We start from the raw sequence: 15033 nt of genomic DNA on the forward strand, positions 1-15033 counted from the left end.
CTACGGGTTTTGTATGGAATGTCTGCTCTCGAATATATGGTTGGTCATATATTAAAAATAATCCATTCGATATCTGTTTTAATACTTCAAATTTATAGCACTTGCTCCAAACAGAAGCAGCAGCCGTACCAGCCAACAATAACAACAAACCACTCTCTGTGTCATTTTGAAGGGCTTTTAGCTTGGTATTTTATTGCTTAAAGGATGCGTCTGACCATCAACATGCGAGGGATGATACCAAAATAGCATTTGTTATTGCTTAAATTCAGAGCTTAAAAGTTTTTGATGTCTAGCCTTGGTTTGTTTAAAATAACTGAAGGCAAAAGGAATTTAAATATGAAAAGCATTTAGTTTGAATGCATTATTTGTGCAGCTTTAATGCAAAAATGACTTTTATTCATTTTCATAAAACTGTTTTATTACTAACTGCAACTTTATTTTAAAAGATACCGATTTTTACGTTTAAAAGATGCAGTGATTTTGTTAGTTTCTTTGATAGAAATATTGTATTTACATTTATGTTGATAATAAAAGAAAGAAATATTTTATGCCTTAAACTATATCCAGAACTTAAAAACATTTTCATTTTAAAACTCGAAATAGTAAGTTTTCCAAATCCAATCTAGTACCTAGTTTTTAACTTCAAAAATTAATAACATTTATTATTTTTAAAGAGTCACCAATCCACCCTCGCACTACATTCGCCGAGATGTCATTTGTTATTTTTATGCCCATTTTAATAATGACATTTGTCTCGGTTTTCGCTGCGGTTACTTTCTTATATACGGTCTCCATATTTTTATGGATAATGCCCCAGCGCTGATTTGCTTACAATTGACATAAACGACCATCGGATGAGTTATGTCATAACTCAGGCCGGCTTACCGAACTCCTACATATAGCAAATAGCATATAGCATATAGCATACGGCATATGGCGTATGGCAATGCAGATAAGCCGCACTCAATCAGCATAAAAGTGCGCTATGCAAAATCATTGGGGAGCAAGGAGCATCGGAAAAGAGCGCTGCCGTTAATCAAGGCACCAACATCTGGGGGATATAGAACAAAGTCAGAGCAAATCTAAATTGGGACTCTCCCAACACGCACGCATTTAATTAAAGTAAAAGCTTTGCTTTTTTTTACTCATTTTGCATGGCTTGCTTATTTTTCTGTTAGTGTGAAATGCAAAAAAAAAATGCTTGCAAAAAATGTGACCGTCAAGGGATGCAATGTCTGTCCAACTCTACAGTTGCAGTTGCACCGGGTAATAACGTGCAATTTATATGCGTGCCACTAGTTTTTTGCTATTCCGCAGAAGCCTTGGCAAAGCAAGGCACTCTGAGGATTTCAGATAGGGGAATATGCTCTTTTAACTCGTTCATTATCTTCGCAGCTGAGTGAGCAAGGAGACCATCTCAAATTACATTGGTATAAGTGAAGGGGAAATCTATTTATTCATTATGCTTTATAGTAGAAGTAAACCCAAACAGGGGTGGAAAATTCACTTTTATAGGGTTGTTCATTTCATTTGTCTAAGAAGAGGGGTGGCCTTTTCACTGTTATACAAGTAGACTAGCATTTTATAGCACTATAATAAACAAAGAAAATATATAAAGTTGTGAGAATACTTTTTAACAAAAATCTGTTATATATCTTAGTTTATTTTTGCTACGAATGTCAAGTGAAAGATTCGTTACTAAAAATATATAACTTAAAAATGGTTTATTTCTATGAAAAAACTTTTAAACCACAATCTGTTATATTTCCAAGTTTACTTTCAAATGTTATATAAAACCTTTGCTACCTAAAATGTATAACTAAACATGAGAATGCTTTTAAACAAAAATGCGTCATATTGTTCCAAATGTTGTATAAAAGATTTGCTACTAAATATATATAACTAAATATGATTTATTACTGTGCTAGTTTTATGAAATACAGACAATATACAAATTTGCTATTATAGTTGTAAATAGAAAAACATCTTTTAAGTTTACCAGGCAGCATTAACATAGTAATATATGAATATTAAAGATATATATATATATGTCTAGATTTAGACACAATCCATATGTTCTACAGTGTATATGGAAAAAACTATAAAGCAAATACACGGCTCAAAGTTAAATGTTACGTACAAAACACAAACTATAAGGTAGACACGTTAAACTCGATTCTTTTATACAGAAAATCAGTAATATAAATTTAGACTCAATCCTGAAAATCTTGTGAGGAAAGTTTGTTATTTTCCAAAAGTTACAAGGGTTCATTATTAAATGAAAAATATAACTAGTACTTTTATACAGTACATCAGTTATATTTTTCGGTAACAAGTACTTTTATACAGTACATCAGTTATATTTTTGGATTTTTTATTTTTTTTGGAACAGAAAATCTGTTATATCTAAAAGTCTACACATTGAACTAAAAGCTTTTAAAAAAGATTTACAGCTTACAGGATTTTCTAAAATTTTAAAGAACGAATAAAACATAGAAATATAACAAAGTATAACAACATTGCACTCAACAGTTTACCGAAATGTTAAAAATCAATGTAAAGTCAAATGTAAAGTAAAGTAGAATCATCTCCGTTTACCATTTTAAATTTAATTCGTTTAAATTAGTTTAAAATATTTACAAAATAAGTGAATGTGCTGATAATGCTTTTTCTGCTTTTTATTTAGTGTAAATTATTAGATTTATTTTTCTTTTAAACATTTTTTATATAATTAATTTATTTGTTATAAACAAGTCTTTAACTCTTTAAAAAGATGGACTCGTTGAGAAGTACCGTCAGTAAATACAATATAATTATTTATATGATGTTGCACATAATTTCAAGAGTAATGTATCTCCTATAAGTAAACACTTCTAGCAACCTTATATTCATTACTTCAGATCACTAAAGTAAACATTTTTTTCACATGCCGAAAACCATGACACAAAGTTGACCAAAGCTTATCAATATGTGAATGAATGAATGAAGAAAGGCTCTTTAGCCATGCGTATGCCAAGTGGATTATATTTCAGCATTTTGCGTTGGCGATATTCAAGAGCCAAATAAGCCAGCCATGGAAAGGCATAGATAACAAATAAAATTGAGTAACGGCCAAGATATGAAGCTAGTTGGCTGCGTCTGGCAGGAGTTATTTCCATTTTATGAGTGTTGATATGGGGCAAAAGACTACCACAAGACAACTTTTATTGAAGCGCCAGCTGAGCAGCTGACATGAATAAAGAACATTCAATTAAGATAAGAAATGCACTTTAAAGATTTGCATGTAGATAAGAATATGTCACAAAAGCATAAAGAAAATAAAGTTTAAGAGCAAGACGTTAAACAGGTAACTATCATGTAACCATGATATTTAAATATTTCATATTAAATTTCCTAAGCGTAATTAGTAATAAATTAACTACAGATTGGACTTTAATTTTTTTTGATGCGCTTTATTTTTAAAAATTATTTTAACTTTTTACAAGATGACCTAGTTAGATAAGCCCTCACTGTTTAATTTAAGTTTAATTCACCATTTATCTTTCACTTATCGCTTGACAGTTATGATAAAGTCAAACCAGAAGGTCAAACAAGGAATACATTTTTATGACAACAATCAACAAAAACAAAAAAAAACAAACTTAAAGATAATATTTGTTATTAGTTTGAATCGAATTTATATACATTATGCTTTTAGTCAAGCCCAACTGGACGGGAAATTTAAAAGTTTGTAACAAGAACAATTCAATAGTTATACGTTTAAATAAAAAAATTTGTAAATGAATTTGACAACAATTAAACGTTTTCTATATGATAATATGTGATTTTGGGAACATTCGAAAATTGCAATCTTTTTTCACCCAGGGTGCACTAGGATGCAATATAATATTAGAGACCCCTTTGGAATCAATTGCCTTCCACCCCCGTATGGAACCAGGATTAAGGGGATGCCTAGCCTGGTCAATGGACTCAGAGCCAACCCTAACGGAAAACTGCAAACTTTTCCAAGGCGAATGCATCCCGTCCCAAGCAACCAGGACTTTTCCTCACTAGGGCGTATCGGGTGTCGTGTGTATTCAGCTATAAACATCTAATTAAAATGCCGCCTCCGTCAAATAGAAATGAAAAGTCATTTAAGCGGGAGGAAATGAGCATTTGCAGTCTGGCATGGGGGAAAAAAATGGAAAACCTATTGATAACCAAAGAACTGGAGAATCTTCAGCCTTAGGGCCGCAGGGCAAAACAATTTCAATAAGGAAATTCTTACTTTGACAAGACATTTGGCCTGGTGGGTCCAATGGGCCATAATTGCCAACTAATGAGGCCGGCGGGCGAATTTTTAATTTCGTCCTGGCTAAAATGAGCCGGGGAGGGGTGAGGTACTTTAAAAACTTGCCACAGATAAAAGGCGACAGCAGCAACAGCTCGGCAAAGTTCTTTCGGCAATTAACTTGCCGCACATTAAATGATAAAAAAAAAAATCGAAGAAAAAAATAAAGTGAGAAGTAAGATTCTGGAGTGGGAAAGCAACCGCGACACAGAAGGACAATGAAGTTTGGGGAACAAAGACAAAGCAAAGGCCACAGGAGGGAGTTCAGAGGTTGCAGCTGCAATTTGGGTCAAGCCAAAAAGATAATGCGGTTTGCGGCTTCTCTTTTTTACTGTCACATAAACTTTTGTTAGGATCTTCTAGTTTGCAAGAGCTCCAAGTTCTAATCCTTATTCCCAAGAAGAATTCGGTAGTGAAATGTTTAAATGGTTTAAGCATTTCTTAGTAGGTTTCCCGGCAAGGAGCAAGGATTCTTTGAATCTCTTTACATGTTAAATGTTAAAATAGTGTCGATTTCCATACAGGTTTTATAAAACAAAAGTTATAACAAGACTTTTCTCGTCTTCAGGGGTCAAATGAACACCGATCTCAGGGTTTTTTACAGAAATTTTCTTGTTTACACTGATTCTTTTAACTTGTAATATTTCAAAACTTTAATTTCTTTAAAACACTGCATTAGCTTTGATTAACATTGAAAGGGATGAAAATTAAAAAATAAAAAAACTTTTTTTTTTATTTTGAATCGGTAGAGTAAGTTCATCTGGATTTAGGTTTTGATCCAATTAGATATCATTGATTCAAATTAATTTAGTTTGGTTTAAGTGATTAGAGCGAGAGGCTTAAGAACTAATGAATTTACCGCACAGATTTTAAAATATGTTTTTATTCTTTGGATTAAACATCTTTGTACTTTTTAAGACCCTTGATCTTGAAAATCTCATAACTTCCAATTGGATTTCATTGAACAGACAAATAAAGTCCAATTCTGGGCTGAACGGTAAATAAAACCGGGCTTGCTGCACCGATTTTAGAATGCACTGTTGCGTCGTCGGATTACAGATACTATGCGCATTTTTGTGGCAACTTTGGCAAACTTCAAGTCCGCCCACGCCACTTTTTTAGGACTGGTTTGGCTTTATAAACAGCAACAACCGACCAGCATAACGAGATTTCTATGATGTCTGGGGTTTGGTCAACCTAACAGACATGTTACACATATCCATCGATTCAAAAAGATTTATTTAATATGAAGCGGAGTTAATTAATGGCAAAAACTTACAACAGAATCGATTTTTTTATTCACACAAACACTCACATCACTCACACATACAGACCGATTAGTAGTAGTGTGCGTAAAAAACAAGTGGGGAAAAACGCCGACAAAAACGGTGGTAAAACAAAGGGCGATTTTAAAAACAGTCACTTTTTAATACGTCGGTAGCCGAAACTATCTTGTCACACATTTAATTATATCCCAGCATATTAAAAACAATGATTTTTTGAGTAATTTCGCGCAGCCAAATGAATTTTTTGTTGTTCTATCGTGTTGTTCGCGAGCGAACTGATTCCGAAAACCGTAAAACCAGGGATGCGGCGAAAAAGAAACAGCTGTGAAAACCAGGGCTGTACAGACACTTTGAATTTATTTAAACTAAATATTTTATTAAAACAATTTTCTTTTAAAAATTACTTACACTTTTGATTATTTTATTATTAAATTTGTTCAGTTTTTTTTTTATGTCAGCTGCTACGCCTGCTCTTTTGATTTATTCTCTTTACTTATTTCAATTAATATTGAATTTAACGACTTTTTTCGGTTTTAAAGCCAACAGTTTTTAACGCACAAGATTAACGTTTTAAAGCACAGTGGGTTTATTTGAAATTCATCGGGCGCTTTTGGCCACTTTATTCACTTTGTTTTTATTGGGGGATAAATCGATTTTTTTGATTTTTCGGCTCACACATCTGAAGTAAAGTGTTCCTCACACTTTCTTTTCACTTTGTTTATAGCCCAATTTTTCCATTTTTAGATTGGGGAATATCCTATGGTAATTCACACATCTTCAACGATTTAATTCACTCGATTTGGGCGAAATGTTTTAAGAAATATTAATGAAGAGCAAGACACGAGGTAGGCGCACGCTGTCAACTGAACTAAATTCCCTTATACCAGGATAAATGGGGGTGACTTGTCTGTGCCAAAGATTCTGACTCCAAGCCCCAAGGCACATGCGCCAATCGCCGGGTCCATTTAAAACCGTTTTCCGCGCTCAGTCAATTTACTTCTCGAATACATGGCTAGTTTAAATATTTTTAATTTTATAAAAATTAAAATACCTTTACTACAAATCGTTTTTTTTTTTGTTTTTGAGGAAATTCTCTAGCAATAATATAAAAAAAATTTTATCATTTATATTTACAAGATATTATGTAGTAACATTCCTAAAAATAATAATGATGTCTTGGAGATTTTAATTTAATTTTAAAAAAATATACATTTCTTTTCACATTTTGTTGAGTTGGAAGCTATATAAATAATCACAACAAGCTACAGTTTTCAAGTCACTTTGTATTTGTTCCAAAACAAAAAATTCAACTATTTTTTATACATTGTTTTTTTAAATAACATTTTAAAGTTTCAAAATAAGAATTTGTGCTACTCAAAGCAAGTAAACAGATTTTGAATTTGATTGAAACTAATAGTTAAGAATCACTCTAGCCCAAAGGCTAGAGTCCTCAGCGATAGTCAATCATAATGTGGTTGTATATATTGTCTATCGTGGGTATGGCCGAGGCTGAAGGATTGGGCGCTGGTTCTGGCTGGGGATCTTGCGGGGGAGTGGGATTCGAAGCAGGCGGGAGACTGGCAGTATCCTTGATGGATTGCTTGGGTTTCTTTCCGAAGGCGAAACAACCGCTTTGTTTGGTGGCCACCGGCGAAAGGTTGTCCTTGTTTTTGGTGCTAAAAATAGTACAGATATAACTAGGAAAACGTTATGCTTTTCAGAGTTTACTTACAACGCCTTGAGCGCCTCCAGCTTGGGTATATTTCGGTTATGGGACTTGCCACCGCCCGCCGCCTCCTGGGCGGCCAGCTCCTCGGGATGTGACTTCTTTTTGTGCGTGCGACAGTTGGAGCCATTGGCAAAGGTGCGATCACAAAAGTCGCAGGAGTACGGCTTTAAGCCAGTGTGCAGGATGAGGTGGTTCTTGAGGGCCTTGGCCCGCTTGAACTCCCGGCCACAGTAGTCGCATTTGTGCTGCATTTGATCCGTGTGCACCAGCCGATGGCGATTCAGAGTGGTCCGCGAATTCAGCTGCATGCCGCACTCCGGGCAGATGTACTTGTGCGGATCGTGTGTGTCCTTGTGACGTTTCAATCGATTGGCCGACTTGAAGCACTTCTTGCACACCTCACAATCGAAGGGCGCGTAGTCTGTGTGCTTCAGGACATGCTCCTTGAGCGCGCTCATCGAATGGACACCCACGCCGCACTGTTCGCAAATCACCGGCCTCGGTCGCTCATCCAGGTGCATATACTGTTCGTGCTGCTGGGCGGACGCACTGGTGGCGAACTTCTTGTCGCAACTATTGCAGGCATATTGCTTACGCTTGGGCAGGGGCACGTGCCAGTTCCTGTGCCGCTCCAGCTGATAGTGGAGTCGGAACTTTTTGGGGCAATCTGGACATTGAAACTGATCCGATGACTGCTCAATCTTGCCATGATCCTGCCGTAGGTGACGTTGCAGGGTCCTGGCGGTGGCATAGTTACGCAAACACTCGCTGCACTGGTGTCTTTTGTCGGGGTCTGATGTCACCTTCCCAGCTTTTTCTTGCCTTGGCGAGGAGTCACTCAAGCTGCCACTGGAGGAGGAGTTGTCGTCCTGGATGTCATAAGCATCGCAAAGCTTCAGTAGCACGGCGTCTTCGTCGGCTTCGTAGTCTGGATCCTGGTCATCCGGCTCTTCCTGCTCTTCCTGCTCTGGTTCCTCGTCCGTCTGATCCTGCTTCAGCTTTCCCTCCGGCGTTAATGGGTTCTCCAACTCCTCTGGCAGGAAGTCCACCTCCACGTCCAGTTTTGGCTTCCTATCCACATAGTGGACCTCTGTCAAAGTCTCCTCGTCCAGCAAACCAAATTTTGAGCGCAGCTCGTGTAGATCTAGGTCCTCCTGACTGGACGTGCTTTGTAGGATGCAGTAGAGCTTCTGCACCCGGGTTATTCGCTCCGAGAAATTCACCAGCGAGGTGACCAGCGACAGGCACTCAGTGCAAATCATCTCCGGCAGTTCCTCACCCCGTGTTATCTGGTTTGGGAAAAATAGGAAGCACTGGTTAACCGGATTTTTCAAAAGGGTTCCAGGGCCCACTCACATTCACCCAGAAGTACTTGCCAATGGCGGTGGCCAGTTCCAAGGAGAATGCCTCGCCGGAGTCTTCGTTTTTGAGGAACACATTTTTATTGCCCTCCAGGTCGTCCTTGGCACACAGGCGACACCACATATGCCACATACGATTACGGCTGGGATCGGGATCCGCGGGTGGAGCGTGCTCCAACTGGGCGGTGTCCATCGCAGAGCTTAGCAATTGGTTATAAATAAATGGTCGTGCAGCGTAAACATATTGGACATGGCTGAATCCGAACTGGAACTTGTAACTAAATGGATTGGTTCCACTCCGACCCGGAACCTTATGTGATTGTGTTGCCAGATCTCCCAGAAAGGGAAACAGCTCAAGACCGTTTTATATTTATTTAATATTTTTGTTTTTTTTTTCTGATTTCTATTTTAAAAATTAGTTTTTACCAAAAAACATTCAAAACTACACATAGTTATTTTTTAATTTAAATTATGGTATATGCATTTAATTTAAAAAACAAATATATGGAATAATTTGTTCGGTCTGTTAAAATCCGATTCAGGAATGCCCCTATTAAGCTCTAACTCGATTTGGACAATCTGGCAACTTTGATCCGGGTGCAAAACAGCTGACTAAGCTTAGAATGTTTATTTCCAGTTGTGAAATTAACGGGATTGCGATTGTTACTTTTTGAAATATGCTGGAGGCGCGTTTAAGTCAGACTTTGCTGCTGAAGAAGATCATCGATGCTCTGAAAGAGATAATTGCCCAGGGAACGCTGGATTGCAGCGATTCTGGATTGCAGGTGAAGTGATGTGTTTTCTCCTCCGCCTAAAGTATAATCCAAGCTTTTAGAAATGCCAATTTTTGATACCAGCTCCAGTCTATGGACAATTCGCATGTGTCACTGGTCGCTCTGAGCCTGCAATCGGATTGCTTTGAGAAGTTCCGCTGTGATCGCAACGTCTCCTTGGGACTGGACCTTAAATCCCTGGCCAAGGTGCTCAAGTGCGCCAATAGCGACGATACTGTCACAATTAAGGCCATCGACAAACCGGACAAGATCTTGCTGAGTTTCGAATCGGATGGCAAGGGGCGCTCTGCGGACTACGAACTAAAACTGCTGAATCTGGACCAGGATCACCTGGGAATTCCAGATACGGACTACTCCTGCATCGTTCAACTGCCATCGACGGAGCTTGCCCGCATCTGCCGGGACATGAGCATGTTCAGTGAATCCCTCACGATTGCCTGCACCAAACAGGGCATTAAGTTCTCGGCCAACGGAGATTTGGGCTCGGCCAATATCCAACTGACTGAGGGCAGCAAAATGGATGTTAGCATCGAGGTGAAGGAACCACTAACCCAGACCTTTGCCGGACGGTACCTGAACACCTTCACTAAGGCCACTCCCCTGTCGGATCGCGTTAAGATTTGCCTGGCCGCCGAGGTGCCGCTCCTGGTCGAATATCCCATCGAGGACTTTGGCTATATACGATACTATCTAGCTCCCAAGGTGGATGATGCTGACTCGTAACTGACTTAAAGATAAATCCTTTTTTACTCAAACTATTTTTAACGCAATTTCTAAACAAACCAAAGAGTCAAATACCTCCTAATACGTAACATTTATTGTATAAATTATATAAATAACCACGTAATTGCTTGGATTTTGGTTTTTTTTATTATAAGGTCAAGATAAACATCATACTAAATATTAAAAAATACGAAAATAAAAAAAATCGGTTTCACTTTCCCCTAACCCATAGAATTTACATGTATAGTTATTTTATAAATAAATCAAATTTTTATGAGAAGTGCATTAAACTAATATTATATCTAAGCCATACTAAAACAATTTTAAACAAGTAAACAAAAAAGTTCAGCTGCCATCGTTCCCTATTATATTTCTATAGATCACCAATTAAAACCATTTAAAACAAAGACAAATCTTAAAAATATTTTAAGGCTACAAGTTTCAGTTTAAAATTAAGATATTACATTTATAAACTTTTTGTTATTGTTAAAAATAAAAAATAAATTAATAAAGTAAAATATTTTAAAGCAAATTTGATTTTAACCAGCGTTGCCACTTTGTAATATTCAGTGCTATTAGCTGGATGGATGGTCATCCTAAACTAAAACCGTGCAGCTGCAAGTAGAGCTGACAACCCTGCCCGGGCGCAAATGCGGAGCTAAACAAAAACCGAAAAACGCATAAATCGGCTAGAAAACCCAGGGGATTGCGAGTAAACCATGGACACGGAGGAAGGGAAGCGTGGTCGTGGACGTGGGCGTGGCACCAGAGCCCGCGGGAGAGGTCGAGGACGGGGACGCGGTCGTGGCAAGAAAATCGACGACACCAGTATCGCCGATTCAGCCCTGCTTGTGAGCAGTGGTGCCACCCTGGAGGACAGTCCCGTCCGGCTGGAGCAATCCGAGGATTCGGTGATGCAGGATCTGGACAAGGAGGCCGAAGTGGAGGCGGTACCCCCACTGGAAGAGCCGCCACAAGGAGCACAGGGTACGATCGCCAACACCGAGGAGATGACGCCACCAACGCCACAGCCACAGGTCCTGCAGCAGGTGCCACCGCCTGTCCTCAGCCAAACAAGTGAGCATCATTTGGTTTTTCCAATCGAATTGAATGGCCAAAGATCCGAAGACTAACTCTGATCAGTGCTCTCTAATTACTCCTTCGGATAGTTAACAAGAAGGAGCATTGAAATCCATCTATGCCTCCTTCACTTTCATTTTAAAATCATTTTTTTTTGGCGTATATATAAGTATGTAGGTTTGCAGAAAAAGATTTGGTAGAAAATTAGCATTGTCACATAAAGATATTGTTTCGATTTAACAAAGATTTTATAAGTACATATGTACATTGTTTTATGAGATTTTGTTATAACTAACGAGAGTGTTACAACGTATATCTTTGCCATAATCAATTCCTCATGTTGCATCCCAAGGAATTTGAAACTTATCTCTCGCTTTTGCAGTTGACATGGAGGCGGACATATCACAGCTGGAGGCGCCCACCTTCACCACATTGTCACGCGGTCCTCCGGAGCCAATGCTGCGCCTGAAGTGGAGCCACAAGGTGAGCCTGATCGGCGAAAAGGTGCTCAATCCAATGATCCACTGCTGCGATCAGTGCGACAAGCCGATCCTTGTCTACGGCCGAATGATACCCTGCAAGCATGTCTTCTGCCTCAAGTGCGCCCGCTCGGAGCCCATCAAAAGCTGTCCTCGGTGCACGGACAAGGTGCTCCGCGTGGAGCAGAGCGGCTTGGGCACCGTGTTCATGTGCACCCACGGCGGCAGTCGGTACGGAAGCTCGGGCTGCCGGCGTACCTACCTTTCGCAGAGGGACCTGCAGGCGCACATCAATCACAGACATGTGCAGCCACTGCCACAGCTGGCGTCCATGGCGGAGCAGCCCAAGATGTCGGATCTGGGCGGCGTCGCTCTGGGCCTGGAGTTGCACAAGCAGCGCAAGGCGAGTGGTAGCTATGGCTCCTAAACTAAGCTGTCCTGTCTATAAAAACCCGCTTGCCCCTTGCAGCTCTCCGAGTCGTCTGTCCCCGTATCCGTCATCTCCTCCTCTGCCTCTGCCTCTGCCTCCGTCTCCGTCTCTGCCTCCATTGCCCGTCCCCTGTCCCGACCATTGGCAGCGGTCGGAGGTGGCATCGGTAGCATACCGCCACCAGGATCCGCCGGATCCGTCCAAAACGCCATCCATGGCCACTCCACGCTCACGCAGGCCAATTTGGCCAGGATCAACAATGCCAACGCGCAGGACTGCCACCAGGGCAAGGCCTCGCTGCACCACAGCCTCAAGAAGGGTCCGCCCCATCAGTCCGAGTCGGTGGCCGATGCCTCCTACTACAGCAGTGTGCTCGCCTCCTTCGGCAGTGCGGCTGGAGGATCGGGGTCTCCGGTTGTGGCGACCACCGGACCGCCGGCTGGTCCAAATTCCACCGGCATTGGACCAGGCTCCCAGGTCGGTTCCGGCTCCGTCGAGACCTCAGTGGGTGGCTCGAGTGGCAACTGGCAGCAATCGCAATACTACAGATAAGGGGCGGACCAGGGGGCAATCCGAAAATGCACACGCAAGTCTACAAGGGCAGCTGATTTTTACGCAGGCACGGCTTTTAATTAAGTGAACTAGATGTATGTTAAGAAGGAAATTATTAAAATACTTTACGGGGTTAGACAAACCCGAGAAATGTAAACATCAGCTTTTACTTTATCTTAATTCCTTGACAGGATATATTAATAAAGAATTGACAAGTGATTTGAATAATTAAATAATTAGGGGTATCAAAAGTGTTTATCACGTTTCTTTTTAAAACCAGCGAAAGAGGGTCTACTTTTTAGACGAAAGCTAAATCTAAAATATAATGCAATACGAAACCAGTTTACTTTAAGTTGTTTTTTTAGGGAAATGTGAATGCTATAGCGTTTTTTTAATTTAAAAAGAACTTAATTGGTGAAATCTGTGTCACTTTTTAAAAAGCCCGCTCGATTAACTTACAATCGATGTGCCTCCGATACCGATAAGCGATAAACAGCTGGCTGTTCTTTCCAGTGAAATACAAAAGGTAAACAAATCTGAAGCCGAACGTAGTTGTTGAACGAAACATTTGCATAAATACAATACAATATAAATACGGCACAGGTCGAAGGCCAGGGAAAACGCAATATCTGATGAGCTCTACGAAGAACCCACAATATCGAGGGCAGAAGCAGAGGCAGCAGTCTTCCAAAATAACGAGCGAACAAAAAAAGTGAAAGTTGGCCATACGAAACATGATGAAAATCGTGCTGATTAGTGGAAAGCGAAAGTGCGGCAAGGATTACATATCCGAGAGGTTGCAGAAAAGGTAAATTGGCAGAATACTCCAATCGTAATACCCACGTTATCTCAAAGCTCCCAAAGAAAACACCCTTTTATCGAGTTAGTTGGTGTCAAAATGTCAATACAATTGCTTTTAAAATATAAGTTGTAACTAAACGTATTTTACAAGCATTGTTCTTTATTTAAGTAAAAGTATTTCCATATTGATCAGTTGTACAACACTTAAACTTTTTGGAATAAAAAAAGGCAAAAGGCAAAGCCCTTTTTATTATTATTATTGTTTATTTCGTAATGTATAGCAAGAAAGTATCAAACGATCATTTGATGTAAAGCTCATAGTCTCTATCCTAAATTAAAAATATATAAATTCAACAAAGAGGAAACAGAAGTTTTTTTTTTCTAATCTAAGAGGCTACATCACTTCATAGTCGTATTTGAAAAATACACTTTGAAATAATTTGCTAGCTAATCATTTGTATAAATGTAGGGTAGAATTGCTCAGTTTCATAAAAAGCTAAATATACATAAATAAAAATAAATAAAATTGTTTTTTAAGTTTAAAAATAGCTTTTATTTTGAAAAATGTTTAAAATTGAATAATGAAGGAATTTTTAAAAAATTAATCATTCTTTCCACTTGGAGATACCTTTTCTAGATAGTTAGGTTTGTGAATATAAACGCAACATTAAATAACCTTTAATTTTCAGATTGGGCTCCCGATCGCGGATCGTTCGAATCTCGGAGCCGATCAAGTCGGAGTGGGCCCGCAAGCTGCAACTGGATTTGGATGCCCTGCTCAGCGATGGACCCTACAAGGAGAAGTATCGCCGCGACATGATAGTGTGGAGTGACGAGGTGCGGGCCCAGGACTATGGCTACTTTTGTCGCGTGGCGATGGAGGAGGCCTTGAGCCGCCAGCAGACGCCCTACATCCTGGTCAGCGATGTGCGGCGCAAGAACGACATCAAGTGGTTCCGGGAAACATACGGAACGGAGAGGGTCATTACCCTGCGATTAACCTCTCGTCCGGAGACGCGATGCGCACGAGGTTGGACCTTCACCGCTGGCATCGACGATGTGCCATCGGAGTGCGATCTGGATGACCTGACCGATGGCTTCGACTGCGTGCTGGCCAACGACGAGGTGCTGGACCAGGAGGCCATCGATCACCTGCTCGACAAACTGCAGCTACAATATCACTAAGGCCTCAAACTTATTACTCAAATCGAGGTTTTTGCTTTTGCACACATGTATTTTTGATAAAACATGTATTCCGGGTCACTGTGAAATTGAAACTGATCCTCACAAGAAACTTAGATAATGCAATATTACACTCAACCTAATAGTTTTTATACAAAATACTCTTATGACTAAGTGCAGATTGTGTGGCAGTTTTAATAAAATTAAATTAAACCTTGTGTATGTAGAAATTGTATATAAATCACTGCAATTACAGGATCGGAAGAAGTCCACTTCAAACATTTAC

At 39.6% G+C, this 15033-nt stretch overlaps 5 protein-coding genes across 18 annotated transcripts in view; 3 read left to right on the forward strand and 2 right to left on the reverse strand.

The window, feature by feature from the left end:
• The window catches only part of LOC108138722 (tyrosine-protein phosphatase Lar), a 124538-nt gene extending 118059 nt beyond the window's left edge, over positions 1–6479 (reverse strand). For 5 of the 12 annotated variants that reach the window (XM_017261082.2, XM_017261079.2, XM_017261075.2 and 2 more), the window contains exon 1: positions 5610–5897. The gene's annotated coding sequence lies outside the window, so the exon portion shown is untranslated. Of the gene's footprint in view, positions 1–5609; positions 5898–6024 lie in introns of those variants that run through there. The other 7 variants (XM_017261087.2, XM_017261083.2, XM_017261084.2 and 4 more) reach the window with 4 other exon arrangements.
• A 400-nt stretch (positions 6480–6879) lies between these two features.
• Positions 6880–9028, reverse strand: LOC108138624 (zinc finger protein weckle; the record flags this gene model as incomplete). Its single annotated transcript, XM_017260912.2, has 3 exons — positions 6880–7292; positions 7349–8634; positions 8702–9028. Coding segments are annotated over 3 exons (1839 nt in total), but the record flags the coding sequence as incomplete, so codon positions are not given.
• A 286-nt stretch (positions 9029–9314) lies between these two features.
• Positions 9315–10347, forward strand: LOC108138667 (proliferating cell nuclear antigen 2). Of its 2 annotated transcripts, none has more exons than XM_017261009.2 (2): positions 9315–9491; positions 9564–10347. In XM_017261009.2, exons 1-2 carry the CDS (start codon positions 9384–9386, stop codon positions 10221–10223), a joined length of 768 nt encoding a protein of 255 aa, XP_017116498.1. In that variant the 5' UTR covers positions 9315–9383; the 3' UTR covers positions 10224–10347. The 2 variants fall into 2 exon arrangements, with proteins under 2 accessions (XP_017116498.1, XP_017116499.1); XM_017261010.2 differs by having other exon boundaries at positions 9411–9491; positions 9542–10347.
• Positions 10348–10839: 492 nt separating this feature from the next.
• On the forward strand, positions 10840–12983 carry LOC108139047 (E3 ubiquitin-protein ligase Hakai). Its single transcript, XM_017261665.2, has 3 exons — positions 10840–11300; positions 11686–12185; positions 12252–12983. Exons 1-3 carry the CDS (start codon positions 10943–10945, stop codon positions 12762–12764), a joined length of 1371 nt encoding a protein of 456 aa, XP_017117154.1. The 5' UTR covers positions 10840–10942; the 3' UTR covers positions 12765–12983.
• A 289-nt stretch (positions 12984–13272) lies between these two features.
• Positions 13273–14965, forward strand: LOC108139011 (probable phosphomevalonate kinase). 2 transcript variants are annotated; one of them, XM_017261613.2, is made up of 3 exons: positions 13273–13290; positions 13368–13572; positions 14255–14965. In XM_017261613.2, the coding sequence occupies exons 2-3, from the start codon at positions 13499–13501 to the stop codon at positions 14748–14750; spliced, it is 570 nt and encodes a 189-aa protein (XP_017117102.1). In that variant the 5' UTR covers positions 13273–13290; positions 13368–13498; the 3' UTR covers positions 14751–14965. The 2 variants fall into 2 exon arrangements, with proteins under 2 accessions (XP_017117102.1, XP_017117101.1); XM_017261612.2 differs by lacking the exon at positions 13273–13290 and having other exon boundaries at positions 13297–13572.
• The last annotated feature ends 68 nt before the right edge of the window (positions 14966–15033 follow it).

The sequence above is a fragment of the Drosophila elegans genome, unplaced genomic scaffold (assembly GCF_018152505.1).
Source record: "Drosophila elegans isolate 14027-0461.03 unplaced genomic scaffold, ASM1815250v1 contig_814, whole genome shotgun sequence".
Taxonomy (NCBI): domain Eukaryota; kingdom Metazoa; phylum Arthropoda; class Insecta; order Diptera; family Drosophilidae; genus Drosophila; species Drosophila elegans.